Source organism: Vanacampus margaritifer, chromosome 2, assembly GCF_051991255.1.
Source record: "Vanacampus margaritifer isolate UIUO_Vmar chromosome 2, RoL_Vmar_1.0, whole genome shotgun sequence".
In the NCBI taxonomy this organism is placed as follows: Eukaryota; Metazoa; Chordata; class Actinopteri; order Syngnathiformes; family Syngnathidae; genus Vanacampus; species Vanacampus margaritifer.
The window spans coordinates 15,631,391-15,658,850 of NC_135433.1; the positions used below are offsets into that span (position 1 = coordinate 15,631,391).

Below are 27,460 nucleotides of genomic sequence, written 5' to 3' on the forward strand. Positions count from 1 at the left end.
TTTGATTGAACGGTATTTCAAGATTGAAGGAACTCATTAAACTTGCATCTTGTTGCTTCCTGGTTCTGGATGATTTTTGGATTTATTTCCACCCCTAATTTGCTGTTTAAATTGCCCCCACTACATATTGTAATAATATAACAGACCCTGAAAAATAGATTCAGACAGAGATTTTTTAAAACTCATTCAACATGTTTGAGATTAGTTTAGCTCAGTCTCGCACACACTATTTGTTAAAGGGGAAGTCAACCAAAACCAAAACATTTCTTGACAATAATATGTTCTATGCAGCCCCACTAGTCTAAACACGGTATTCTGGTTAATATTGTGTTAGTGGAATATGAGTTAAGCAGCAAAATCCAGCATTTTTTATCAGTATCAGAAGGCGGCCATTTTGCCACTTGCTGTCGAGTGAAAATGACATCAGAGTTGCTCAGGTCTTCGGTAACAACCAATTATAGCTCAGCTTCAGAAAACAGGTGAGTTGTGATTGGCTGTTGCCGGAGCCCAGAGCCACTGTTATGTCATCTTCAGTTGCCAGCAAATGGCAAAATGGCTGCCTCCTGAGATGGATTAAAAATGGCTACATTTTACTTCATAACTCATATTCCACAAATGTAACATTAATCAGAATGTCATGTTTTGACTAGTGAGGTCACATATAACACCCTTGTCAATAAATGTTTAAAGTTGACTTCCCCTTTAAGTGCCAGCAATAGTAGACCTATAATGCATTAGTAAAGTGATCTGTAAAAAAAAACATTCCTCTCTGGTTTTATCATGTACCTTTTATTTGATTTTTAATCAACCATAGCGCCCGAGGAAGAACAACCAATCAGAGACAGACGGCATGACAGACGAGGTGTCAATCATCTGCAGTACACTTGCGGGCAAACTCCTCGCCAGTCGCCAGCAAGCCCCGCAGCCTTGCGCTGACCTGTTTTCCTTGAGCTTCAGGATCTTAGCTGAAACTATGGTGGAATATCCACAACAATTTAAAAGAAGGCATTAAACAGATCCAGAGACATTAGGTCTGGTTTAGTGTAGTTAAAATTTGGTCAAGTTTACTTCAAGTTCAGTTGAGTTCATTGAACAATTTTTCAATGGAAGACATTTAGAATCGGTAGAAACAAAGCGTCAGTTGGGCATGGCATGAAAGGGGAAGCGAGTTCGAAACTGGCACGACGAGGGCGAGCACACATTAATGAATATCTAATGTGCGTCTGCACAGAAGCTCTTAATGCCCCCCTAATCCCCCCAGCCCCGAGTGTCCTGAGCCTGTTAATCACAACCCTTTAAACCTTTAATCTGTCGCACTCCAACACGCCGACCTGCCAGCGCCCCACTGCACCACCCCGAAACCCGTCGCAGGGCTCCTCCCCTGCCCTCCTCTCCCGACGCACACACATGTGACATATTGAGCGCCTGCAGCCAGATTCTTCCCCATGAGCGGCATTCCAGAGCAGGCCGTCCCGTGGGAGCATCGGTCGTCGGGGGGGGGGCCGGCCAGTGGCGGGGGGCTTGTTCATACTAAAGTGTGCTGGGTCATGATGATTGGATTTATTCTCTGCTGCTACTTCAATGAGGGGGGTAGGGGAAAAAAACACAAATATAAAACATTTTTTTCATGCATTTTAGCTAAAATACTGTGACAAGGAAAATAGGAAAGGATGGTATAAGCAGGTCTTCACTAGGATTTAAAACTGTGTAAATTGTTGAAAACTGTCAAGGCGGGGGAAGCTTGAGGACCCAAATGCGAGGAGGCAGTGGTTGCAATCAAAAAAGGGATTTTAATTAAAACTAGAACCAAAACATGGGGGGAAACAACAAGGAAAAAACGAGCAGCATGACATGGGTGGAAAAACAATGAACCCACACAGACAGAGGGGAGACAGCAGACTAAATACACAGACACTAATGACACAAGACACACCTGGGCAAGACACAAGTGGCTGAGGGCACTGATTGGATCACATGAGGAAGGGCAGGATCACACTTAACAAGACAAGGAAGACACACAAGGAAAACAGATCCAAACATGACAAAAACTGTCGCTATATGTTGGGAAAAACTTCCTACTTATTGTACACTCATAAAACCCCCCAATTTTGCTAAAAAAATTGGACCGTTCCTTTACTTGGGTGAGTTTGAGCCTACGACAGCGTATTAGGGCCACGTATAAATACAGTATATATTTTTCAGAGGGCGGGGGCAATATTCAGAGAAAAAAATTTGCCACTTTATAAACTCGCAAATTTACGATGTTTTTTTCTCGCAAATCTGCCACTTTATTAAGTGGCAAATTTACCATAGGTAAGTGCAATTGAATGATGGAGAGCAGCCGATTCGACACATCAATTTAGATACTTGCACACAAAAAATACCAAAATGTATGAATGTGTAAATAATAATTCTGGAAACATAAATGTACAAGTAAATATACATTTGAATAAATTAACTTAAATGCTTGATCGTCCGTGTGCAGACCTTCGCAAAGCGAGGTCGTCTTTGTCGCTGGCCAGTGGCCGTAGACAACGCTTCAAAGAGCGAATGCTTAACATGATATGGTTAATCTATGCTAAAGCAATTACTATCCCCTTATTTGGAAACTCGACCGAAAGTACGAGTAGTACGCTACGTGTATTTCTCGTAAGTTTTTTTCTCGCAAATCTGCCACTGTATAAAGTGGCAAATCTGCCACTTCATAAACTTGCAAATTTGTGAGAAAAAAAAACTCATAAATTTGCGACTCTATAAAGTGCCAAATTTGCCACTTTATAGAGTCAAATTTTTTTCTCTGAATATTGCTCCCGCCCTCTAAAAAAATATATGTATAGGAGGCCCTAATACACTGTCATATGATCCAACTTTCCAGATTGTTGTTGTTGTTGTTGTTGTTGTTTTGTTTTTTACAAAATCACCCAATTTTTCAGTACAAAATAACACCAAAAATTGTATCTAAAAAAACAAAACAAACAAACAAACCAAAGTTTGGTCAAATTGACCAAATAGCAGGTCGGTCCAATTTTATTTATTTTTAACCAAATTGGGTTATTTGTGAGTCAACAATTTTAGGGGTAGTTGAATATGATGACACATTATGAAATTTTCGTGGCTTTTTTGTTGTTGCGATTTTCAAAACATCAAAACAAACTGACATGTCACAACACATTTTAGGACAAAAATATAGTTCTTAATTCATCATATGATTTGCATGTCAATATAGCGCCACAGAGAACATTCGCACAACAATTTTGTAAAAATTTTGTTTAAAAAAAATACTGCTTGACTGTAAATGACTAATTGGTAAAACAAAATAAAATAAAAACAAATCAAATAAAATTCACTGTGTTTTTTTACTGGGATAAAGTGTCATATTTCTAGAAATATTACATGAAATTATGGAATATTCCGGAAGTTTTATGGAAAATGCGTAACTTTTTTGTCTGCAGTGTAGATTAGGAAGAAAAAATCCAGTAATTATCTAGCCTTAGACAATATACCGGTAGTTATTTATTTATTGTATGATTTCCGATTTTCTTGTTTGCATTGTAAACCACAATGAGACATGTCCCAAAACAATATTTCTAGTTAAAATCACCATTCAAACTTGAAAGACAAATAAAACGAGCACCTAAATTATTGCATGGAAAATCAAAAATATAAAAAATGCTTTTTATTGCTACATTAATTTTATTGCTTTCAATGCAGTCTTTAATCATTAAAAAAATTTGATGGTCTACTTTTTAGAAAATTTTGAATTTAAGTATTTAGATTGTGGTTGTTTACAGGTATATATTTGTTAATTGCACTAAAATGGGGCTTTGCAAGTGTCAATAATAACACTGTATATTTGTGCATTACACATCTTTTTTTTAATCCTCTATTTTTCTGCCTTTGTCCTCTCCTGGCTTTTATTTCTTCTTCTTTTTCTTCCTCCCCTTCTGCCTGCTGGTGAATATTTCATTGGCAGTGCGGGGCTGGTACATTAACCAGCGGTGCCAGTCGAGCTAGCTGCTTGTGGCTGTATAAAAATAAACACACTCTAGTTGTAATGAACAGATGTCACAGAATTTAACCCCCCTCCCCACCACTACCTCTACCCCCCCCCCCCCTTTCTTTTTTTCCTCACACACGTACACACTTCAACCTTCTCTCCCGTCTCTCCTTGCTCATCATCCTCTCTCACGCATAAGGAAGGGCGCACACGCCGTTCACTGGAAGACAATACAGTGGAAAAGCACTAAGGTCCGATGATTTTTCTCATAGGGAATAATGGTGAAATCAGAGTCAATATGTTCCATTAATCTGTGGCTAATTTAAAATCTTTCACTGTCCAAGCAACAAAATAATCACATATTAAATTGCAATTGCAATATTGAGTTTTAAAAAAAGTTTACAAGTAGATGTGTATGTTTTGCTGCATCGTTTGTTTTAGAGTGGCACTTGTTTGAAGGCTTATAATGGCTGTAGCATGTATGCTTATTTCCATTAGCAGGTGTATGGCGTTTTGGGGTACCTTGAGATACGAGTTGAATTCATTCCATGGCCACATTTGCAACTCAAACACGTTTTATGTCAGTCTTGCAGTCAATTTCAACTGGGTATGACAAATGAACAGCTTGAAGCAAGCACGCTTTGCCTCTTTTTTTGGAGAACTGTGTGAGCGAGATTCTTTTCATTTCCTCAGTGATCCTATAGAGATAGTCTCTCATTTTTTGAAGGCAATATAGTGAGGACAGGTTCCAAGGCATATTCCAAAATGTGTGTTTGAATGAGCTTAAATGTATTAAAAGTGTGTGGAAGGGGAAACTATTATAAAAAGATTTTTGCTTGGTCATTTAATGAGGATTTGTTTAAAAAAACGAAACAAAAAACATTTAAAAATAGATATAAATGTGTACGTAAAATAAGAAATGATGCTCACCTTTCAATTGTAATATTTACATTTGATATAATTGTAATTATTTAACCAATGTAGTCGAATGTTTATTTTTACTAAAAAAATTATTTCACAGTAGATAAATAAATGTGAGATAAAGGAATACATAATAAATGATGAGTACATACATACACAACAATTAACAAATTTGAGGTATTACCATGTAAATGAAGGCAAAAAATATTACAGGATGTAAATGCCCATTGGCCTGAGTAACGTACTTTTTAACTAATTTCCATTGCACCACCCTGTTTTAGATGCTCGCTGAGCTGCAGTCTCTTGTGATGTCACCTATTTTATTGTTATATCACTGCAGTCGTTTTTACAAGTGACTTCCATGAGTTCCCACAATCCTCCTTGGTGCCACCAGTGCCCATTTTGATGCCACACGTGTCTATATGTGTGTGTGTGTGTGTCTGTGTATCCATCCCGTCCCCCCGTAATTGAGCGTGTGCCAGCGTGGTGTGTTTGCTGGCTGACAGCAGCCAAGGAGAGACCATTGTTCTCCTTGTACCCGGAGACCCTCCCCTGCCAAGTCTGAGATGAGAGGCGCTCTCCGGTGCTAACTCCCTCGCAGTCGGGCATCACGCGGCAAAACACACACACACACACACACACACATGCGCGCCAGGTGGGAGGGTGATAGCATGCTAAAATTTGGTCAGCTAGAGAGAGGTCTGCTAGGTACCCTCGCTGTAAGAAAAGAAGGCCTGAGAGTATTTGTTATATTAGGAAGCAATGAAGGGATGCTACCGTTTGTTTACTATTGTGAGTCAATAGGCTTTCATTAATGTTAATTGGTCAGAATATTAAAACAATTATTTATCATTAAAATGATATATCATTTTTTTACTTGCAGTTGCGTAAAAATGACATCACAGTTGCTCAGGGCTCAGGTAACACCAATCACGGCTCAGTCACATGACTAAGGTCAGACAACAGGGGAGCCGTGATTGGGCGCTACCTGAGCCCTGAGCAACTGTGATGTCACTGTCAATTGACAGCAAAATTACAGGTGCCTGAGATGGATAAAAAAAATGGTATAAAAAATGGTGGACTTTGCTGTTGAATTCATATTCCACAAAGACAATAGTAATCAGAATTTGCTTACAAGGGTGCCATTTTTAGGTCATTTCACTCTTGTGAGAGGTCGGTTTGGTGAGAATGTACCCTCCAAAATTGGTTTTAAAGAAACCATACAGTTAGAAAATATTCCATAACTTCAATCTGCATAATCATCGCTGTCTGGCAGAATCCTCGCATCAAAAAAAAAGAAAAAAGACTACTTTTCAGGAAATCAAAAAAACGCCACCATGTTCAAGTTGATATTATACCATTATAGCCAAAAATCATGTTGAATTCATTGCTAATTTAGTACGCTAATAGATCATTCATTTATTACGTTGCTATTACTTAAAGTTAAAGAATCATTGAACAATAATGATGATATGAAGAAGATGGAAAGAGTACTTTTGAAGAGTTGATGAATGAGGAAAATGAGAGAGAACGAAGGTGACTGTTGTGGACCAGGAAGTAGCAAAGATTAGTAAGGATGAAGTGAGAAGGGCATTGAAGAGGATAAAGAGTGGAAAGGCACTCAGTCCTGATGATATACCTGTGGAGATATGGAAGTGTCTAGGAGAGGTAGCAGCAGAATTTCTGACTGGGTTGTTCAACAGGATCTTAGATAGTGAGAAGATGCCCGAGGAATGGAGGAGAAGTGTGCTGGTGCCCATTTTTAAGAACAAGGGAGACGTGCAGAGTTGTGGCAACTACAGAGGAATAAAGCTGATGAGCCACACAATGAAGCTATGGGAAAGAGTAGTTGAAGCTAGACTGAGGGCAGAGGTGAACATTTGTGAGCAGCAGGATGGTTTCATGCCCCCCCCACCCCCCCAAAAAAAAAAAGAGTACCACAGATGCAGTATTTGCTTTGAGGATGTTGATAGAGAAGTACAGAGAAGGTCAGAAGGAGCTGCATTGTGTCTTTGTAGATCTGGAGAAAGCTTACGACAGGGTGCACAGAGAGGAACTGTGGTTTTGTATGAGGTGTCACGGCTTGAGAAGGGCGGACCGAGATGCAGTGAGGAAGGCGAGCCACGGCAGGGATGCGGATAACTTTGATTTAATGTGGCGATAAACGCAAACACAAAATCACGCACACAGGCGGACAAAAATAAACACAAACTCACGCACACAGGCGGATAGCAAACAAACTCAAAATCACGCACACAGGCGGACGAAAACAAACACAAACTCACGCGCACAGGCGGATAGCAAACAAACTCAAAAGCACGCACAGTGGCGGCAAAAAGGTAAGTCATGGGCAGCAGGAGAAAACTTGTAAGACGAGTACAGTCGGGTCAAGAGAGCGGCGTCTCGGGGTAATCACCCGACACTCCTTGCTGTGTCCATCAGGCTTTTATAGAGGTCTGATGGCAAGATGGGCAGCAGGTGTGTATGGTGGGTGGAGCCCACCAGCTGACCCAAATCATGACATGAGGAAGTCTGGAGTGGCAGAGAAGTATGTTCATATGGTGCAGGGCATGTATGAGGACTATAAGACAGTGGTGAGGTGGGTTGGAGGTGTGACAGAGGAGTTCAAAGTGGAGGTAGGACTACATCAGGGATCAGCTCTGAGCCCCTTCTTGTTCGCTATGGTAATAGACAGCATGACAGACGAGGAATCTCCATGAACTATGATGTTTGCGGATAACATTGTGATCTGTATTGAGAGCAGGGAACAGGTGGAGGAGAAGCTAGAGGCGTGGAGGTTTGCCCTGGAAAGGAGGGGAATGGAGGTTAGCCGTAGCAAGACGGAGTATCTGTGTGTGAATGGGAGGGACCCAAATGGAAGAGTGAAGTTACAGGGAGAAGAGACCAAGAAGGTGGAGGAGTTTAAGTATTTAGGGTCAACAGTCCAGAGCAATGGAGAGTGTGGAAAAGAAGTGAAGAAGCGTGCGCAGGCAGGCTGGAACGGGTGGAGGAAAGTGTCAGGTGTGATGTGCGGTAGAAGAGCTCCAGCTAAAATGAAAGGAAAGGTTTATAAAACTGCGGTGAGACAGTGCCACTGAGGAAAAGACAGAAGGCAAAGCTGGAGGTGGCAGAGATGAAAATTCTGAGGTTCTCTTTGGGAGTGACCAGGATGGACAAAATCAAGTACATCAGCACATGTTAGAGGCTTTGGAGATAAAGTCAGAGAGGCCAGACTGAGATAGTTTGGTCATGTCCAGAGGAGAGATAGTGAGTATATTTGCAGAAGGACGCTGAGTTTCCAAATGCCAGACAAGAGGAAGACCAAAGAGGAGGCTTATGGATGGAGTTAAAGAGGACATGAAGGTAGTTGGTGTGAGAGCAGAGGATGCAAAGAACAGGGTTAGATGGAGGCAACGGATTTTTCTGCGGCGACCATTAAAGGGAAAAGCCGAAAGGAAAAGAAGAAGAAGGCTTACTCAAATGTATCTAACCCAGGGGTGGGCAAACTTTTTGACTTGCGGGCCACAATGGGTTTGAAATTTTGACAGATGGGCCGGACCAGGAGCATTTGGACCTCATAGCACAGTAAAAACACACAGAAAAATGTACAACCCAATTTACTTATAGTGTGCACTTAGGACTGCGTTTTTCAAATGTGCAAAATCCACATATTTAAAACAGCTTTTCCAATAGCTTCATTTTTATTGTTTTAGCTCAACTTTTGCTGTGTTTTTATGCTTTGTAAAGTGACCTTGGGTGTTCTGAAAGGTGCTGTTTTTAAATGAAATGTATTATTATTATCATTATGATTATTATAAAATAGCCCTAATCCAGGTAGTACGTTTGCCTCAATGAATATGCAAGATGCGGCATTTACACACTATTTGGCAAAGTGGGAGGAGAAATGTAAATAGATTATAATAGCACATACACTGTGATCTGTCTAATAGATTTCAATTCAAGGCGTAAAGTTAAAGATTTTTTTTCCATTGGCCCACCCATTTTTAACCCGGGCCCACAGTACGTGTGACACATGCGGCTGCATGATAGCCGCTGCTGCCTGTCACGCGCTGAGGACAAAGCGCGTACATCCAATCCGTCTCTGACCACTTTTCCATCTCCGTGGGGGACGCATAGCACACGGTGTTTGTGCAGCAGCTCAAAAAGAAGCCAAAAGCCAACGAGGAAACGCTCATAGAAGTGCTCGACGCACGCCCCGGGGATGTATTCACCAATATCAACAGTCTCCTGCATGCGCGCTCCTCATCTCACCCATGACAACATGTAGAAAGACTATCTTCAGCTGTCAAAAGGATCAAAACACGCAACAGTGCCACAATGTTGACTGATAGACTGAACTCTTTGTCCCTGCTTTCTTTCAAAAAAGAATTGACCGATTCTCTGGACTATCAGGACATTATTGCTGTGTTCAACACAAAACCGTGCCGTCTCCTGCTGTAAATGTCCAAATCCAATAAGATAAGATAAGATCCACTGATTGTCACACCCACCTAAGTGGGGTGAAATTTGTTCTCCGCATTTGACCCATCCCCTGAGGGAGCGGAGCAGCAACAGCGCCGCGCTCGGGAATCATGTGGTGATCTAACCTCCCAATTCCAACCCTTAATGCTGAGTGTCAAGCAGAGTGACAATCGGTCCCATTTTTATAGTCTTTGGTATGACCCGGCCGGGAATTGAACCCACGACCTCCCAGTCTCAGGGCGGACACTCTAACCACTCGGCCCACTGAGCTGAAAAAAAAAAAGAAGAAAAATTGGATTTTTTTCTAGCCTTATTGGATAAGTTCGGCGGGCCGGATTGAAACGCATAACGGGCCGTATTTGGCCCGCGGGCCGGGGTTTGCCCATGTCTGATCTAACCTATCCAGACGTCAAGTCTGAGACGCAACACTTGTCAGACAACGACAAATCAGGAAGTAAACAATGAAACAGGAAGTGATGGTCAGGGGCTAGCAAGTGACTCCGACCAGCTTGAAACTGATGATGACCTATGACCCTTGAGATCATGAAGTGAAGAGACAAAGTAGGGTCGTATGGGATTGGGTAGAGGGTTCGAGGCACGGTGTGTGTGTATGGGGGGGACGAGGGGGTAATCAGTGGTGTGTGCTCAATGCCGTGTGACAGGTCCAGCTGGGAGAGCGCCCCCACCCCTCCACCCCCCCAGCGCTGCAAACTGGTCAATATGGAGGCCAATTACTGCTGCCCATGTGACCACGAGGGCATCATCCAAGCCTATCATAACGGACCCGCGCGCACGCCATCTGTGCAGACCAGCAACCGATGCCCCCCCCCCCCCCCCCACACACACACACACATACACCAAGATTTCTCATCCAGTTGCGTCCCCGTGCACGCTCTTACTTAACCTCCTAAACTAAGGCCATACGCACCCCCCCTTCATTGACCCCGGTCGCACTCACATGCCGTGAGGATGAGGACAGGGATGAAGAGCGAGGTGCTTGTTGAGGGGGCGCATTAAGAAAAAAGAGCATTTCTATTTGCCCTCGTGCATGCACATCTGCCAGATGTTGCCCCTCCCCCTTCCCCGACATTCCTGGACACCCGCCAAAAAGAGCCTGCTTCACCCTCCTCCCTCCCTCCTCTTCATGGGGTCTCTCCCCCGAGCCGGACCCGCAGCTCTCCATCTTCTTTCTTCACTTGAGTGTGTGCAAACGTGCAGATGTTGCGGAATTTCCTCCTCTTCCTCCTCATCAGTTTGCACACTTTTTTTCCTCTCAATTTTTAATGCTGCTTTTTTTTCCATGTTTTTTTTTTTGTAGATTATTGCATTTTTATTTTCATTACTTGACAAATCGCCAATCTGCACACGTATACTCTCTGAAAAATGTTGGGTCAAAATTCACCAAATGTGTGTGAAAATTGGGACCAACCCACTACTTTCTGTGGTTTTCCACAAAACATTTTTTTTTTTGTGTACAAGGCAACCTAAAAAAAAATGTCTCAAATTTGGGCCCAAGTTGGGTCAAATTGGACCAAGTAGCGGGTCAATCAAATTAAAAATTAAAAATAACCCGAATTGGGTCAGAAAGAGACTGACCCAAGTGTTTTGGCTTGGGTCAATTTTTGTTTTTGAAAAACAAAAAATGGGTTGTACACAAAAAAAAGAGTTTGTTTTGTGGTAATTCAATTGATCACATTTTTTGGGTTAATCATTTAACCCAAAAAGTTGGGTCAACCTTTTTCACCCAATTTGAGTTTTTTTGTTTTTACCCATCTGTTTTTAGTGTTAAGATAATGACAGAGATTTGATAAGGACTTAACTTTTTTTTTTTCAGATACAAGCTGTCATTCTGTGCTTGTTTTATTTATTTATTTTTGCATCTTGTATCTTGCATCTTGTGAGCCCAGGCTTGAGTTACATGTGCTGTCCACTCTAAAAAACACTGCAACTGACCCAATTGTGGGTTAAAAAGTGACCAGCTGCCACTTGGGTCAGAAAATTATGTTGTTCTGTTAAAACAAATTTTAATACACAGTATATACTGTATATATATATATATATATATATATATATATATATATATATATATATATATATATATATATATATATACATATTATATATATTTTTTAAATAAAACATGAACACCTCCCCCTAAATTGGGTTTTGTGGGTTTTTCATTTAACTCAACTCTTGAGTGAAAGTGCATATTTCCACTCCCAGTTGAGGTTTACTGCCGTCAAATTAAACATGAAACAAAATTATTTGCACCTTGTGTATTTCAATCAGCTGCATAGTGTAGCCTTTACGGCTGCTATCGTAATGCTAGCTCTAAATAGCATCAATGTTGCAGTGCCCTTTAAGTAATTTAATTGAATGCAAACAGTACAGCAACACATGTAGACAGCCAATATAACAGTACACACGGGTATATATTCTTAATCCTCTGTGTCAAATGACTACTAGCCTACTAGTGCTACACTGATGATCATCATCTTAGAGGAGCTGAAATGTGGCAATATATCAGTCTATTTGTCCTCAGGTGCAGGCCAAGGGCACACCCGAATAAGGAACACAATTGGTCATTCAATTAATGCAGTGTGACAAAAACCTATTGTTATATTTATGTTTATAAAGAATATTTTTGGGATGCTGTTTTGTTCTCATTAAAACACAAATTACATAATTTTTTGTAAATGTGTCTAGGTGGAATATATTAATATCATTTCCATTGATTTTGATCGAGTTACAAACGTGGTCACATAACGAATTCAACTCGTAGTTCAAGGTACTGCACTTATTAAGTCCACTTTATGATGCTTAATTTTGTTTAAAAGATGATCACAGAACACACACACACGTATTTATTAATTAATGAATGGGTCTTCTGGTGGCTAATTGGACTTCACACCATTGTACTTGTGACATTTTGCTCATGGCCCTGCAGTCGGACAAACACACTCTCAAGTTTGAGTGAGAAAAAGAGTGGGCCGGTTGCACGGTACATGATAATTTAAACAGCGAGATCACTCACACACTCACACGGCGTCACTGCAACTTGAAGCAAGAGTTTTTCACCCCCCAAAAAACATGCACTAACATAAAAAATAATTAATTAGAAAGAAAGAAAAGAAGTGTGCCTTTAAAAATAAAAAATCGAAATATTTCTAAATGCTGCATGTGCACGCGCTGCTGGATAATGAACAGATCCAAAAAACAAAAAGTCGGCAAGGAGACATGGATGCTGGACCCCCCCCCTCCCAGTTGGCCCGCGAACCACTGCTGCTGCGGGGGACATTATAAGGGACTTGGCTCGGTGTACTGCCTGGGTCACACACACTCTCACGCACGCGCGCGCACACACTGGACACCTCTCCCTACAATTACAAATCTTAGGCCCAGACGTGCACAAAGACGGAATAAATCAACTTAAACTTGAACATTTAACGGGAGTGTAATCAAACCAGTTGGTCATTTATTTATTTATTTATTTATTGACAGCGGGAACGAATGGAAAGGGCGGCGTCCAAGTGTGTGACTCCTAAGCTAATTGTCCAAATAGAATGGAACTATATTGCGTTGTCATGAATGTAAAGAGAATTTTTTTTAATGTTTGGGGGAAAAAAGGCCTTCATTTAATTGTCATGAAAATGTTCGGGGTTAAAAATGAAACGCTAAGAGGCGATGTGCAAAAATAGAGTAAAAACGCATCGAATAAAAAATAACAATAGATAATTGTGATGATTTTTATCATCGAATAATACCAAACATCAGAGCTTTTTTTGTAACCGCAAAAGAAGATGTTGCGTTCAAGGGAACGAAGCGGGCCTTTGCAAGGTCGTCTTCCGCCATTACATTCGCAGGTGGTCATGCACTGTAACGGGACTTTTATTTATTTTTGGGGAGGAAGGGGAAGGATGGGGGGCATATGGATCCTGGGGCACCGGTCCAAACCCAGTCGAGGTGGCAACGGATACACCAGCCTATGCATTGTTAAGTGTGTAACGTGTATTGTAACTTGTGATATAATTTAAGGCTTGTATGATTACCTTGTGACGTTTTCTAAACTTGTAAATAATTGGAAATCAATGAAAATTCATAACTATGTTATATAAAACGTGATGACCGTTTAGTTGTAATTGTTAGTTGAAATAATGCCCATTGAGAGTAAAAAACTAGACTAGGCCTATGCACAAAATGGCGGAAATTAATTGTCTAACAGCACAATTTCAAAACGCATTAAACGTGTTTAAATGCATGTCAAAATCATTCTATGGATCGAAAGTATTCCTGAGAAATATGCGGTGGCTTTTCAAATTACCGAGTTGACCTTGAATGCATCACTGACCATAAATGAGACTCGCTGCAAATCCGCCACAAAATTTCCGCGTGAAATAGGACACACACGCACACACAGACATTCGCTCACTCTCCGTCTCTCGTTTTTTTAAACGACTCTTTTGTCAAATATTCAGATATCTGGCACACGTGACGCTCTCGCTCACTTTTGGCGCCAAGTATACCTCGCTCAGGGGGGAGAATAAAATGCCAACATGGGGGAAGGTTGGTCATGTGCACTAATCGCCTCATTAGATGTCTGATCTAAATAAATGAAGGAAATATGATATGAGTGAGAAAGAATGGAAATTAATCAGGTTGCACAATTTCATAGTTTGTCATTTTATTGTTCTTTTCTTATGCCACACAGTTTGGTTGGATACAAAGTTGAAAGACTCGATGGGAAAATTAATAAATAAGCACATGGGGGGGGGGGGGCGTCCCTTCATTTCCATTGACTATTCACATTAATTACAGAGGGGGAAACACAATAATAAATAAACGTGCAAGCAATAATAAATAATTTATTAAATAAAAATGGGGGAAATTAGTGTAGTAGCTCAGTTATAGGAGCATCAAGAATAAATGACAGTTGGAAAAAGAAGAACATTTTGTGTCTGCTTTTGCATAGATGCCAAACAACAGATTTGAGAGAAGGAAAGAAAAAGAAAAACAGACCTTCAACAACCTCCTACAAATGTTCATATAGTGTACATTTTTGCTCCGATTCTCCAATGGGCAAGTGGGAAATAAGATAAACGAGCACCAACACAAATACAAAGTACATCTTTTTTTTCCCCTTTGAAATAGGGCTGCAATTAACGGTTTTTTTTTTATAATGGATTAATCTGTTGATAAATCAATCAATCGGATTTTTAGAAAAACATTTTTAATGTCCATCCCTTTGTTGAAAAACAAGGCATTGCTTCCAATTGACAGTGCAGAAAACAACAATTACAATTTCATTACTTGTTTGGTCTGTGACTCATCAGGAAAAAAAGGTAAAAATGATGATCATTGATTTTCAAAGTAAAAGCAATTGTTTTATTTAGATTCAACACAAAGATGCTTTCATGAAGGACAACAGAAATCTGAGAATGTTTACTGTTGAGAGGCTTAAATTCTTACCATGTGGGCAATTTGAAATGAAAAAAGGCATCTACCGATTAATCGATTCTCAAAAATCGTTCATTCATTTGATAATCGATTAATTGTCGATTAATCGTCGATTAACCGTTACAACCTTCAGTTGCAAATAAAAGTGTAAAATACAAATGGGTCTGTTTCCACGGATCCTGTTTCCCTGACGATTGCAAAGGACAAGAACGAAAAGTTCGAAAATGAAGCGTGAGCAAAGATTGTGGGCAGCAAGGGGGCGCTCTCGCGCACACACTTCAGTTGTGGAAAAAGGCGTTAAGTTCGTCGTAGGCAGGCGCGCGCTCGTGGTGCAAGTGCATGTCGTGGTAAGGCAGGACGTTTTCCGAGTGAATGCCGCCGCGGGCCCCCGAGGAGCCGAAGACCAGGTTGTGTGCGGCGGCGGTGCCGCCGGGCCTGGAGCCGGGAAGGCCCGAGTAGTGCATAGAGTAGTGGTACGCCTTGTCGTGGTCGGGCGAGGCCGCGCCTTGGTGCTTGAGGGCAAAGTTCCCGTTGACGCATGGCGGCGGGCTCAGGGGCCCCTCGTACTCGGGGCTGTTGTACTCTGGGGAGCCGCCGCCGCCACCGCCGCCGTAAGCCGAGTCATACGCGGGGCAGTAGCCGTGCGAGCCCACCGGGTGCGAGTTCGAGCCTTGCCGGCAGTGCGGGCTGGACAAGCGGGCGCACTGGTACGGGTACGAGTGCATGGCGAAGGAGCCCGAGCCGTAGCGAGCCCCATCGGGGCACTGCTGCTCCGTCAGGAAGTTTCGCGAGTTGAGCTGCAGGCAACCGGCCACCAGGTTGGTGGTGGGCTGCGACAGCCCCTTGCACAGGGTCTGCACGTAGGACACCAGGTCCGGACGCTTGCCCGAGCGCAGGATCTCCGACAGGGCCCAGATGTAGTTCTTGGCCAAGCGCAGCGTCTCGATTTTGGAGAGTTTCTGCGTCTTGGAGTAGCAGGGCACCACCTTGCGCAGGTTGTCCAGCGCCGAGTTGAGGTCGTGCATGCGTGTGCGCTCGCGGGCGTTGGCCTTCATGCGCCGCACCTTGGAGCGCTCAATGCGGGCCTGCGTCATCTTGCGCTTCTTGGGGCCCCGCTTCTTGGGACGCTCGCCCTCCGTGTCGTCGCCGTCGATCTCGTCGTCCTCGGCCCCGTCGTCCTCGTCGTCCTCGTCCTCGTCCTCGCCGGCGTGCTCCGAGTGCGTCCGGCTGCCCAGCCGCAGCTCGGACGAGGCGTCCATGTTGTCCCGCGTGTCGCCGTCCTCTTTCATCTGGTCGTCGTCGCTGTCGTCCGCCCAGCCCGAATATTTCTGCACGTCGGGGAGCAGCGAGGGGTCGTTGAAAAGCCTGGTCAACATTTTGCCTCTGCGTGGGGAGGGAGCGGACAAGAAACACAAACGGAATTTTCAAGTCACTGTCAAGTCATTTAGTCGATGAATCGATGAGTCGGGTTAGAAAACAGGACATTCTTTCAAATTGGCCGAAAATAATAATAATGATGATTTAGCTACTGATTTGGTCTGTATCATGTTAGAAAATTGGACACAAATGGGGATCGTTTGATTTTGATTCAACAGAAAGAAATCAGATATTAAATCATAATCACAATATTAAGAAGAATAATCTCAATTGGATCAAAATTGTTCCGTCCTAGCTAGAATGCATCACAGACATTTTTGCTAACAGTGCACATTCCCTGCAAGTTTTTACATTAATCTAGAAACTGTGTGCAGATAAAAAAAATGTAGTTAGCATTTTTTTTTGTCTGTTTTCCGAAATGCGCTAAACTGCCACAAGGTGGCGCCCAATCCACCTTTCAAATAAGAAATTACGAGTTGGTACAAAATGTTCAAGCGATGCATCTCGTCTGGAGAGGCAATCTTTGCATGTTGGGGAGGAGCTAAATTTAATCTGGGTAGTTACGGAGAGTCTTTGCCACTTGCACTTTGTGTTTTTGTTTTTAAATCAAATCATCTGCCATTTATTGTTTGAACAATTATAAACAGGAGGAATGTTAATTACTTGCGTTTTTTTATGGCGGATTACTCTGCAATGTGTCACTCGAAAAATTGACCCCCAACCCCCCAGGTTCAAATGACACGAAATAATGATAAATATACGATTTTGAAGAATTTCTCAAAGTGCTCCCGAAAAGTATGAAAACGTCACGGAGGGATAGTTTTAAAAGGATTTTTGTTTTCAAGAAAGAATGATATCAAATGATTCCAAACTAGATGACGAAGACGGATTTCCCAGAGCGACGTAAGGTAAATTGGAAGCAAATGGACGTGTTGGAGACATTGGACGGACGCACAGAAGCCCCACCAGACAAGAACATTTGCTGCTTGGGAATCCAGACGACAGCGACCAATCCCAAAATGGAGGTGAGGAAAGCAGTTTGAAAATGAGCAAAAACACAAGAATGAGTAGACTGGGAGGAAGCCGTTACATTTTTGATTATTAAAATGGTTGAATCTGCCCCCAAAAAATGTCACATCCAAATATTTAAATGGTGGCAAGTCAAAGAGTAATATGAGGACATTTTGGGGGGACTTGAATTGATTTGTCATTGCAGTAAATTAAAAATATAGAATTAGTTTTAACAGTATGTCCTCTGGTAGGAGTGCATGGGCCAAAGGGGGGGGGGGGCACACTACAGGTCCCATGAGGGGGTGAGGAGGGAGGCTGGGACGCCCACATCCATCCTGGCGGCATTCCAACACTATTCATCCCCAACACATCTTGTCACATGCACGACGACAAAAGGAGGAGAAAAAAGAATCCTAATCTAATCGGGTGTTGCCTCCTGTAAAATTACTCGAAATATTTACAGTCATGCTGAAAAAGTACATTATTTAATGCCATCCGTTATATGATTAAAAATAATCAAGCGTAATGCAATATAGTAATGGACAATGTCATTTTAATTTATATTCACTTTATTTTAGTCCACCCTTCTGGGTTTCTTTGGTACACATTTTATGTGTTTCAGAGAGATTTAGCTGTTGAAATTGTTGATTTTGACATGACCTATTTTTTCATGACGAAATATTGAAATTGGACACTTTACCCACGCTTTGTGTTATTTTATGTATTTATTTTTTTATTTTTTTGGGGGGTATGACGAGTAACGTATTAGTGTACATTAGCAACAACAACAACAACAAAAAAAGTGTATCAATTAAACATACAATGAAAATTCTAAAATATTCCACCAACATAACCATTTCAAGGCCATCCGTTTAAATCTTGAAAACGCGCCAACTGACCACAAATTAGCATAAAATCGAAACAATATGAAACATGTATGTTTAGCCTTTTTACCCCATTGACTTTAAATTGTATTTTACATTATGCAATAATGCAAGACTGTGAGGACCTTTAGGTAATTATCTTTTGATGTGTGTGTGTGTGTGTGTTTGGGCACGCGCCAGGGGCAAAATCGACTTTTAAAAATCATACACGCGTCTTTCTTCGTCGCAGCAATTAGACGGAAAAACAATTAACAGGCCAAGCATGCAAAAACATGAAATTGATTTTAGTGCACGTGCACGCACGGCGTGCGCGTTCCCGGATGGTCGTGGACCTTGTCGGGCTTTTAGGGCTCGTTAAATATATAAAAATGGGCCGTGGGCTGTGATTTAATGAATGAGCCGAAAGGTGCGTGCGTGCGTGTATAGGCTACTTTAAAAGGGCGGAAGAAATATGCAAATAAATTGTCAGAGAAAATCTGTCACTTTATAAGCAAAACTCTTGCATTGACTTAAACGCGAATTACATTTCATGGCTGCATATTAATTAGATAAATTTGCTTACAAATGCATATTTAAGGCGCACCCAGACAAACAAAAACACCCGTTGCACTTTGAAATCTGACATTTTCTAAGCATATACTCAATCTGTATTAACGCGATTTAAAGATGAAAACGGAGGATTGTTTTGCTAGAAAGTGCCGATTTGAGACGTGTCCATACGAACAAAATGCGCGCTGTTTATTAATACCACTTAACAATAAAAACGGTCCGTAATTTTAAACGAAAAATATTGCTTACCCATCGACAAGAATTCGATGTGATGAGAAAAGTGGCGATTCAGCTCGTGTCCATATCGCACCGTCCCAATTATCCCCCAAAAGGTGCGTTCGTGAGCATCCGTAAACCGCAAAATCGTCTCTCTCCGCCTTCGCATGCAAACTCACCTGCACTCGAGCTCTTGTCGCGGGATGGGAGGGGTGGGTGGGGGGTTGTCCAGTAGCCACGAAAAAAAGGGAGGGGGTGTCCGTGAGTGTGTGTGTGTGTGTTTTTTTTCTTTCTCAGACCACCATCTTCAGGGACCGAAGCGGTCGCTCCGTGTCGGCGTGCAGGTGCGTACGGCGCGTGGGCTCTTCCTCGACTGGGCGCCTCGCCCCCCTCTCCGCCCCCTCCTCGAGAGAGGGTGAGCGCGAGAAAGAGAGAGAATGAGGGAGCGAGTGAGGGTGTGTGAGAGTGAAGAGCGAGTTTACATACCAGCTCGAAGGCTGCGATGCCAGCGCCCATATGGCTGCACGTCACCGGCAAGCGCCATCACATGAAGGGCCCGCTGATTGACATGCGCCCGCATTCGGAGGGATCTGGCCTCCCCGGAGGGGTGGGGCGAGAGGGATGGAGAGACATAGATGGGGAGCGAGTGAGAGAGGAGGAGGAGGAGGGCTTCGCCATCTGTCACCACACTAGTGCGCACAAAGACAGAAAACAAAAAAACAAAAAAAACAGACGAGCAAATAAAATGATGGTACACCAAAAAATGTTGGACCGAACCTGCTTGGGAAATAAAAAACCTCTTTATGATACAAGTCAGCCTTATGAATTGATATGCATTGCATGGCTAACTGCATTAAGCAGATCACCCGCTATTAAATCATATTAACACAAGCGATTAATCAGTTTAGCGTCCGCATAAGACTGTAGGCGGCTTATCGTACAATTACATCAATTAAGTGGAGAAGGTGCAGCCTGCCACACTGCGGCCACTGGTGGGTGGGCGGGTGGTTTCGGTGGGGGTGAGAATGGATTAGAAGTGCATTAAGGCCGCCCTAGCAGAAGGCATATTGTTTATTTATTTACCTAATTGGATCCAATGATGCTATGCCGACGAGTGTGGCCTCAGTTGGCGTTTTGTTCTGTTGACCCACTTGACGGAAAAGATGGGGGGAAAAAGGGCAAAAGTACTGGGACGATCGACCTTAAAAGGAGGGCTGGGCTTCAGAGTTATTCCGCCATTTTGCGCTCTTTAGGAAAAACATTTTTTGTGGTGATGAGACCAGTGGGAGGTTTGTGTTCTTCCACACCAAAGTCATCCAAAGGCAATTTGGCTCCCTGGAATACAAACAGAGACGTGCACAACATTGTGGAGACACTGTGTTATGTCACTCTAAATTCAGAGTTGGTTTTGGCAGCCATTTTAGTTTACTCTTACGTTTTGGAGGAATATGTGTGATAGTCATATTTTGGTCATTTCAATATATGATAGTTTAGTCCAGTTTTGGTCAATGAAAAAAAAAATCAACAATAGCCTATATAGTTTTTGTCACATAATTGATCATTTGCACTGCGCGAGAGCAACTTAGAGTCTACTGGAGCGCTAAGCATGCTTAAAAATGGCCTCTCCACATAACGCAGGAATCTTGTTTAAAACATGCAATAAAACTCCACAGGTGCTTCTGTTTTGGTTAGCAACCCCGACAACACTGTGGAGCAGCCACAAGTCTGGAAGACTAACTGGCATGACAGATGTTCCCACATATCCACTTCTTATATACAATATGTGGTAAGACTCCAGGCTTTGGTTATTTGAGACTCTGTAGGTGCTTCTGTTTTGGTTAGCAACATACACAACATTGTGGGACGGCTGTGAGTCTCCTGGAATGCCACTCGCTGTTAAGACGCCATCTCCACATAGTGCAAGATAATCTTTAATACTTGCAGTGAGGTCGTGAGCTCCAAGACTCTACTTGAGACTTGCGAGGTGCTGCTGTTTTTGGTTAGCAAATGGGGTCAACACTTAATAACTATTTGAGGTGTATGTGTATGTATTTTTTAACAACTTTATTACCTACTTCCCTATTAGGAAAACAACTTAAGTGTATGCATAAATACACTATTTATACATTTGCTGGCATCTCAATGGCTGAAGATGACGATGTGGGCCGCAGGTGTGCCACCAGTGAAGAAGGAGGGGTATGTCTCCATGTGAGGGAAAGTTGGCACGGGGCGGCGCCCCGGCTGGCCCTGGTGCCTCCTGCGCGCCCGCTTTTTGTCCGCCCTTGCACTGAGATCTCTATTTAGTGCACATTAGTGGAGTTAATGCGGGAGAAATGAGCTCCATGACCGCCGTGTCCAATTTGGCTCGCGAAGAGTGTCGCCACTCCGAGGGAGGCGTTGACGTGGAGGCGATATGAGCTTGTCCTCGTCTGGGTCGCCCATGTGGGCATGTGCAGAGAAAATGTTTGCATTCTTCGTGATGATGCTTGTTGACTAATGTGTCCATCCCTTTTCCGGTGCGGGGACGTCATCCTGGAAGCACACCAGCTAACGTTGTGTGTTTGTATTCATCAGGTTTGGGGGACATAGATCAGTTTCCACAGTCACTCACGGGGGACCTCTTGCGTTATGGGGCACCAGCCGAGTGTTGATTAGGAAACACCTGTGCGGTTTCACAGACGTGATTCATCGGAGGTGTACTGCGGATGCTAGCTAGGCCTTCACAGATCATTTTGGAAAGTTTACTGATATTTGACTACCTGTAACAGGTATGACCACCCTTTTTGAAACAGAGATTAAATGTGACTGCTAATGATATTCAATTATGTTAATGATTTCACACAATAATTAGGTAAAATATAACTATCAATATACAACATTTTATTTATATAAATCTATACCAGTGTTTATATTTTTAATTGATGCCACCAATGACTTAAGCTTTCCAAAGCGGTCACCTGAGTGAATTAAGAAGAAGCTACATTACATTCATAACGGGTATTTTTGCAAAAAAGTGCTGCGGTCAGAAGAGAGCGAACTGGTGGCGACGTGCACGATCGTGGGCTTAAACCAGGCTCTGTCCCCCAAAAGCCAGGAAAGAGCTGGTTTCAGTCAGTGTGTACATACTGTACTGTCATGAGCTGGCAACTTTGGGGTGTCTTCAGGGCTGGACTGGCACAAAAAAATCTGCCCTGTATGCCAGAGTCCAGCCCGGGTGCCATCAATGCCATGAACCTGAATCAGTTAAATACTAAAGGACATAAAACAATCAAATACTCTGCCTGTAATTGTAATCTTTGTTGTTGTTCTAAGTGATAAAGGACACAAAAAAAAACTTATTTTACTCATTAAATATTTTTTTAATTGATTGGCCGATTAATCAGTTATCAGAATATGATTCTGTAAAATATCGGAATTGGTCTAAAAAAAAATCTCTACCAGTCGGGCCTCAGTCATTAACAAATTTGGGCATGCCCAGGTTAATTTAAAGGAAGCAAATTACACTATTAAATAATAGTTCATAGTATTAATTGTGGGTAGCGAGGCCTCCATACCAGCCAAGCGGTGCCAAATAGCGAATTGGCAGGAGGAGGTCCCTAACAACCTTCACGTGACCTTGCCAAAATAGATGCTAAATGTCAAAGGAGCCACTTTAGCCAGTGCTTGGCTGCAGGCGGGCCAAACACACAGTGGAGGAGCTGAAAAGGCCAGTGCTGAACTGCTAAATGCTTAGAATACCCTTACTGCACTGATTAGCCTCACAGGCTAGCATGTAACCACATAGCATTGTGACTTATGGATGTCTGGCACTAGACACTTCGTTTTTTTTGGTCCTTATGTTCTGAGTGAATTTCTGGTTAGTGTTTCCAAATTGATTGATCCAAGGTGGTAAATTTGTCATAGCCAATGATGAACTGATCAGGGTTATTGACTGGGATTTGTTTTTGTTTTTTTGTATTTATGCTCTAAGGGAATTTCTATGTTCTTATTATCTGAAGATTGCTCTGATATATCACAGTCCTCAAATCAATCATGTTGTCTTTGGCATTTTGGCTCCATGATGTCATCTCTCAGCATCCGCACGCAATTTGCCAAAATACTCACAATGACTTTGTGTTTGGACGTAGATTAGTGGTAAGTGGGGAGGCCACCTGCTGTTGCTTTGGCTAAGCTAATCAAAATGCTAACTAAATAATTTTTATATGTCTTTATTTTCCTCTGAATGTCATCCAGTACATGTTAAAAGTCATCAAGCCACACCTTCTTAGTGTGCTTAGTTTCCCCCCTCAATCCCTCCATCAGATGTGCGAGGTGACGACCTGCACTTCTCTTGTCTTTCTGGGCCTATTACTAGCACACGCGTGCGCACACACACACACTCACACTCACACAAACACACCAGCCAGCATCTCGGACCCCATCTGCACTCTCCTTTCTCCAACCCGCTAATTGCATATGCACAAATGCAAATGCCTATTAATTAATTACTTGACTAATTAGTGCAGTGGTATTTTAGAGCGATAAATCAAGTGGAGATGGGGCAGAGGACGTCTGGAGGAGGAGGAGGGTGGGGCGAGGTGGGGTGGGTGAGTCGATGGCTGAGTTTTAGGCGGAAGGGTCGCGACTACGGGCGACGTCGACAAAGAAGCGAAGGTCTGAAAGGCGAGGTGTGAAAGGTAGAGGCGGATTAAATTTAGGCTGCACGTGACCGCCCCCCTACACCGTGCTCTGCCAGCTGTGTCGCTTGCTGGCAGGCGGCCAAGCAGTGGGCACCCTCAAAAGGCGCTTGGATGCATATTCATATACAGCGGCATCTAAAAATTCAGTCGAAATGACAGTTTTAGTCGAAAGTAAATACATTAAAAGACAAAGGTTAGCAAACTACAACTAGCATAGTAAAACTATTTCCCCATATGAAGTAATGTTAAGTGAATCAATTAATTCCCCAAATCCTGAAACCCTTATTAAATGTACAAATTAAACTTGAATCGCAAGGCACCAGTGGAAGAGATGCAGCACAAATTAAGATGAGACAGAGAAGGTCCCCAACTGAGCTCCAGTAATATTTGCCTGCTTCTCAGAGCAGAGATTATCTGTCTGAGGTTGTCGTTGTATGCTCTTTGTTTGTGCTGATCTGTTTCATCAAGTAGCATTTGTTCAGCTTTTAGTTCTTTCTACTGCTTTTTTAACATTGATGCTTGTGTATTATCAATGTATTTTTGTTGATAAGAATTTGTATTTGGTCTTCAGAATAAACTTCATTCATTTTAAGGTTCATAATTTAAAGCAATGCCCCTTTCTATTAGCCCATGTTTAGTATATGCTAGCATTAAGTTAGCATATTTTTGTAAGGCAAAATCACATGGTTTAAACCTTTGAACGTGTAATGTTTTTGTTTGTTTTCTGTGCCGTTTTACAGTAAACTTCAACTGGAAGTGACGAGCAGCTTGAAGCAAGCACACTGTGCCTCTTACTTGGATAACTGTGTGAGTGAGTATTTTCATTTCCTCAAAATGGTGTTATACGATAAGTCTCCTGTGTTTAAAAGTGGACATTAATAAGTATGTGAGAGGGGTGAAAAATAAAAAAAACAACACCTTTTTTATATGTTCTCTAATGTGACTTGACCGCTGTATACAAAATCTAAAATCAAACTACCAACTCATAAGATAGAAACAGAAAGTAGAGCAATACTGTCACCTAGTGCATCCGCATTATTTATTAACTGGACAAGACTTCATCTTACTACGACGGCATATTAGGGCCACGTATAAATATATATTTTTTTAGAGGGCGGGGGCAACATTCGGAGAAAAAAAACATGCAAATTTGGCACTTTATAAAGTTGCAATTTTGCCACTTTATAAACTCGCAAATTTACGAGTTTTTTTCTGGCAAATTAGCAAGTTTTTTCTCGGCATTTTGCCCCCGCCCTCTAAATTTTTTTTTCTTTATACGTGGCTCTAATACGCCGTCATATCTCACGGTACTAAGGAAGGGGGTATTAAAAAGGTGTGCTGGTTTTCTATACTAGCCATAGGTGGTGCAAAGTGGAGCACGAGGAGCCGAACAGTTGGCACGGTTTGCGCAGTGTAGCGGACGTGATAATTGTGGCATCTGTGTTTGGGGTGGGGGGGAATGATTCTGGAAGCCTTTGCTAAGATCTGTCAGTTTAAGTCTGTGTGTGTGTGTAGGTGTGCTTGGCCCCCACCGTACACTGAGCGCTCCAGACTGAAATATTCATTCTTGTTAGCTGGCCCAGCAGACGACGACGTTCTTAATTGTGGCATCAGTAGGCTCCACCTTCTCCTCTTCTGCTTCTTCTTCCCCTCAGTTGTTTGTTATGCTCATCTGCAACAGAGTCAAACCTTGTCAGGGGCGGTCAGTGATTGTTGTTGTTGTCTTCATGCACACACCTTGGTACAGCTGAAGTGAGCTGCTCGTTTACTTTCAAGATGGGTGCCTTGGTTTGGTTGTTGAAATCCACGTCGTTCGGCCTGCACGCGAGAGACTTGCCCATCAGTTCCCGTGCCAAGACAGCCCAGTGCACGGCCAAGCCCGAGCATCTTGTGGGATTTTTTTGCCTTTTAATTATAGTAAGAGAGGATTAATTATGGCAGTGGAAACAAGGGGGGCATGCATTATTGATGCTATGAGTGCAGGGCTGGAGGGGGTAGAGGGTGCTAATTAAATCACTGCCCCATTGCCACGTCCGCCATGTCTCCCACCTGCTACATCCCAGAGACCCCACCCTGGGCATTTTGCTCTCAGAACACCCGTGTGCTTCACATGGATTTGAAACACAAATACACCAAATTGTTGCTCTTTTTTTTCCCATATAATCTAATGCATTAATCATTTAAATTTCCATGCAACCACAACAGTATAAGTTAAAAATAAAAATAAAAAACGAAATGGCCACCGCGAGATCAAAGGCAATCTTGTCAGTCTGAAACAGGTACAAATAAATAAATAAAATCTCCCGTTAAGAAAATTCCAAGAGAGGAAGTAGACGTAGGATGCCCTCTAGTGATATTTACCTGCTATTGGCGAGCTACTGACGGCTTCAAACAATCTATCCATCACGAAACATCTGAGGAAAAACCCAATGAAAAAACATCCCAAAAATAGCTATAAAGTTAATGTTACAACTTAAGAAGTAAAACAAAGAAAAACAAGAAAGCATTTTATTAAAAGTTTTTGGGAACCGGAAGTAGACAATACTGTCTAGTCTAGAAATACAGAGAAACAAATTATACTACAATAGCTTGTTAAGTGGCGAAGAAACTGTTAAATAGCCCAGTTTTATTTGTTTACTTCCAGTAATTGCTAACAGCGGAAGCTTTATGGTATCTGCCTGTCACCTTTCCTTAGGGAATGCTTAAAAATTGTATGTGACTTCATACCTTACAAGTGAAAGAAAATGGCGGCAGCAGGTGGGGGATTTTACGTATTATATAGTTCACTTTTACTATTCTTTTGACAGATTCACCTCACATTATGGTAACTAGCTGGAAGTCGGATGCTGCTAGTTAATAAAAGGACATTTCTGTGTGTTTTTAAGGAATGGTGCAACTTCATCTTCCGCTTTCCCTCACTAAAATTACGACGTCACACGCGCCTGCCTGTCGCGTTAATTAACGGGGTGACGCAGTTTATGTTGACGATGGCGTTATCACGCAGGTACGTCACAGATTTTTCTTTTTTTAATAAATGTATCTTATCATTACGTGTCAAATTTCTGTGTCCTCTAGCTTGTGTAGGCCTACCTAATGTAATGGACGGTTCCTTCCAATGAAACTGTAGTTACCCAACACGCCGTTAGGTGGCAATGCTGCATTGTTTTCTGCAAAGCCCTACATAGAGAGAGTTTGGCCCACTGATCTGAATACATGACTGGTTAGCAAGCCGTTGAAGTCACAAGGCGGCCATCTTGCTCCTCCCATCTCGCGAGCAGACCACTGTATAAACTAAACGATATACGTACAGATTAGACATATACAGCTCGTAGGCAGTTAGTACTGTATAGGGCCGGGGGGCGGGGTGGCCACTATTTTTTAACAAGTTAAAAAAAGAAAAAGATTTAAAAAAAATAGCAAGTGGACGGTATGTGCTGCTTTGAAGACCCCCCTTTTTTTATCGCGCAATTCCTTAGACCCCAAAATTAGATTTGGTAGAGGCATCTTTTGTTGAATTACAGTTATAATTATTTAATAAAAATATTTTCCTCCTGTAAACATCATTACGTATGTAATTTATTTAATGTATTTAAGGCAAGTTGTAAAATGTCTGAAGTCCTCTTGTTTATGTCTAACCAATTTAAAATATCATAAATCATGCTATTTCTAATAAGTACTGTTTCAAATGTTTTCCAATTTCGATACTGTATAATGTTTAGGATCGTATGCCGAGAAACGTTTCTTGGGAGGAGCAATATGGCGGCCTCGCAACTTCAAAAGTCAAAATCGGCTATCCGGTCATAACATTCAGATCAGTGGTTTGGCCAACTTGGTTTCAGAGCTACTACGCTGTGATTGGTCAACTGCTGGTCACATGACATATGTAGAGC

At 42.2% G+C, this 27,460-nt stretch overlaps 1 protein-coding gene and 2 long non-coding RNA genes across 6 annotated transcripts in view; 2 read left to right on the forward strand and 1 right to left on the reverse strand.

The window, feature by feature from the left end:
* LOC144044688 (uncharacterized) overlaps positions 1-19,080 on the forward strand; it is a 45,873-nt gene extending 26,793 nt beyond the window's left edge. The window contains exons 5-6 of the long non-coding RNA XR_013291329.1: positions 17,107-17,256; positions 18,307-19,080. This is a non-coding gene — a long non-coding RNA (uncharacterized LOC144044688). The remainder of the gene's footprint in view (positions 1-17,106; positions 17,257-18,306) is intronic.
* On the reverse strand, positions 14,072-26,711 carry neurod2 (neuronal differentiation 2). 4 transcript variants are annotated; one of them, XM_077559261.1, is made up of 6 exons: positions 26,661-26,711; positions 25,308-25,475; positions 25,103-25,242; positions 19,378-19,580; positions 19,071-19,295; positions 14,072-16,237 (listed from the first exon to the last, which is right to left on the reverse strand). In XM_077559261.1, the coding sequence occupies exon 6, from the start codon at positions 16,228-16,230 to the stop codon at positions 15,133-15,135; it is 1,098 nt and encodes a 365-aa protein (XP_077415387.1). In that variant the 5' UTR covers positions 16,231-16,237; positions 19,071-19,295; positions 19,378-19,580; positions 25,103-25,242; positions 25,308-25,475; positions 26,661-26,711; the 3' UTR covers positions 14,072-15,132. The 4 variants fall into 4 exon arrangements, with proteins under 4 accessions (XP_077415387.1, XP_077415385.1, XP_077415386.1 ...); XM_077559259.1 differs by having other exon boundaries at positions 19,071-19,580; positions 25,108-25,242; XM_077559260.1 differs by having other exon boundaries at positions 19,071-19,580; positions 25,103-25,259.
* On the forward strand, positions 19,140-26,575 carry LOC144044689 (uncharacterized). The gene is made up of 3 exons (XR_013291330.1): positions 19,140-19,306; positions 24,311-24,377; positions 26,456-26,575. It is a non-coding gene; the product is annotated as an uncharacterized LOC144044689 (long non-coding RNA).
* Positions 26,712-27,460: the final 749 nt, after the last annotated feature.

Coding starts and splice junctions, on each gene's coding strand:
- neurod2 (XM_077559259.1), bottom strand. CDS start 16,230: ATGTTGACCAGGCTTTTCAACGACCCCTCGCTGCTCCCCGACGTGCAG.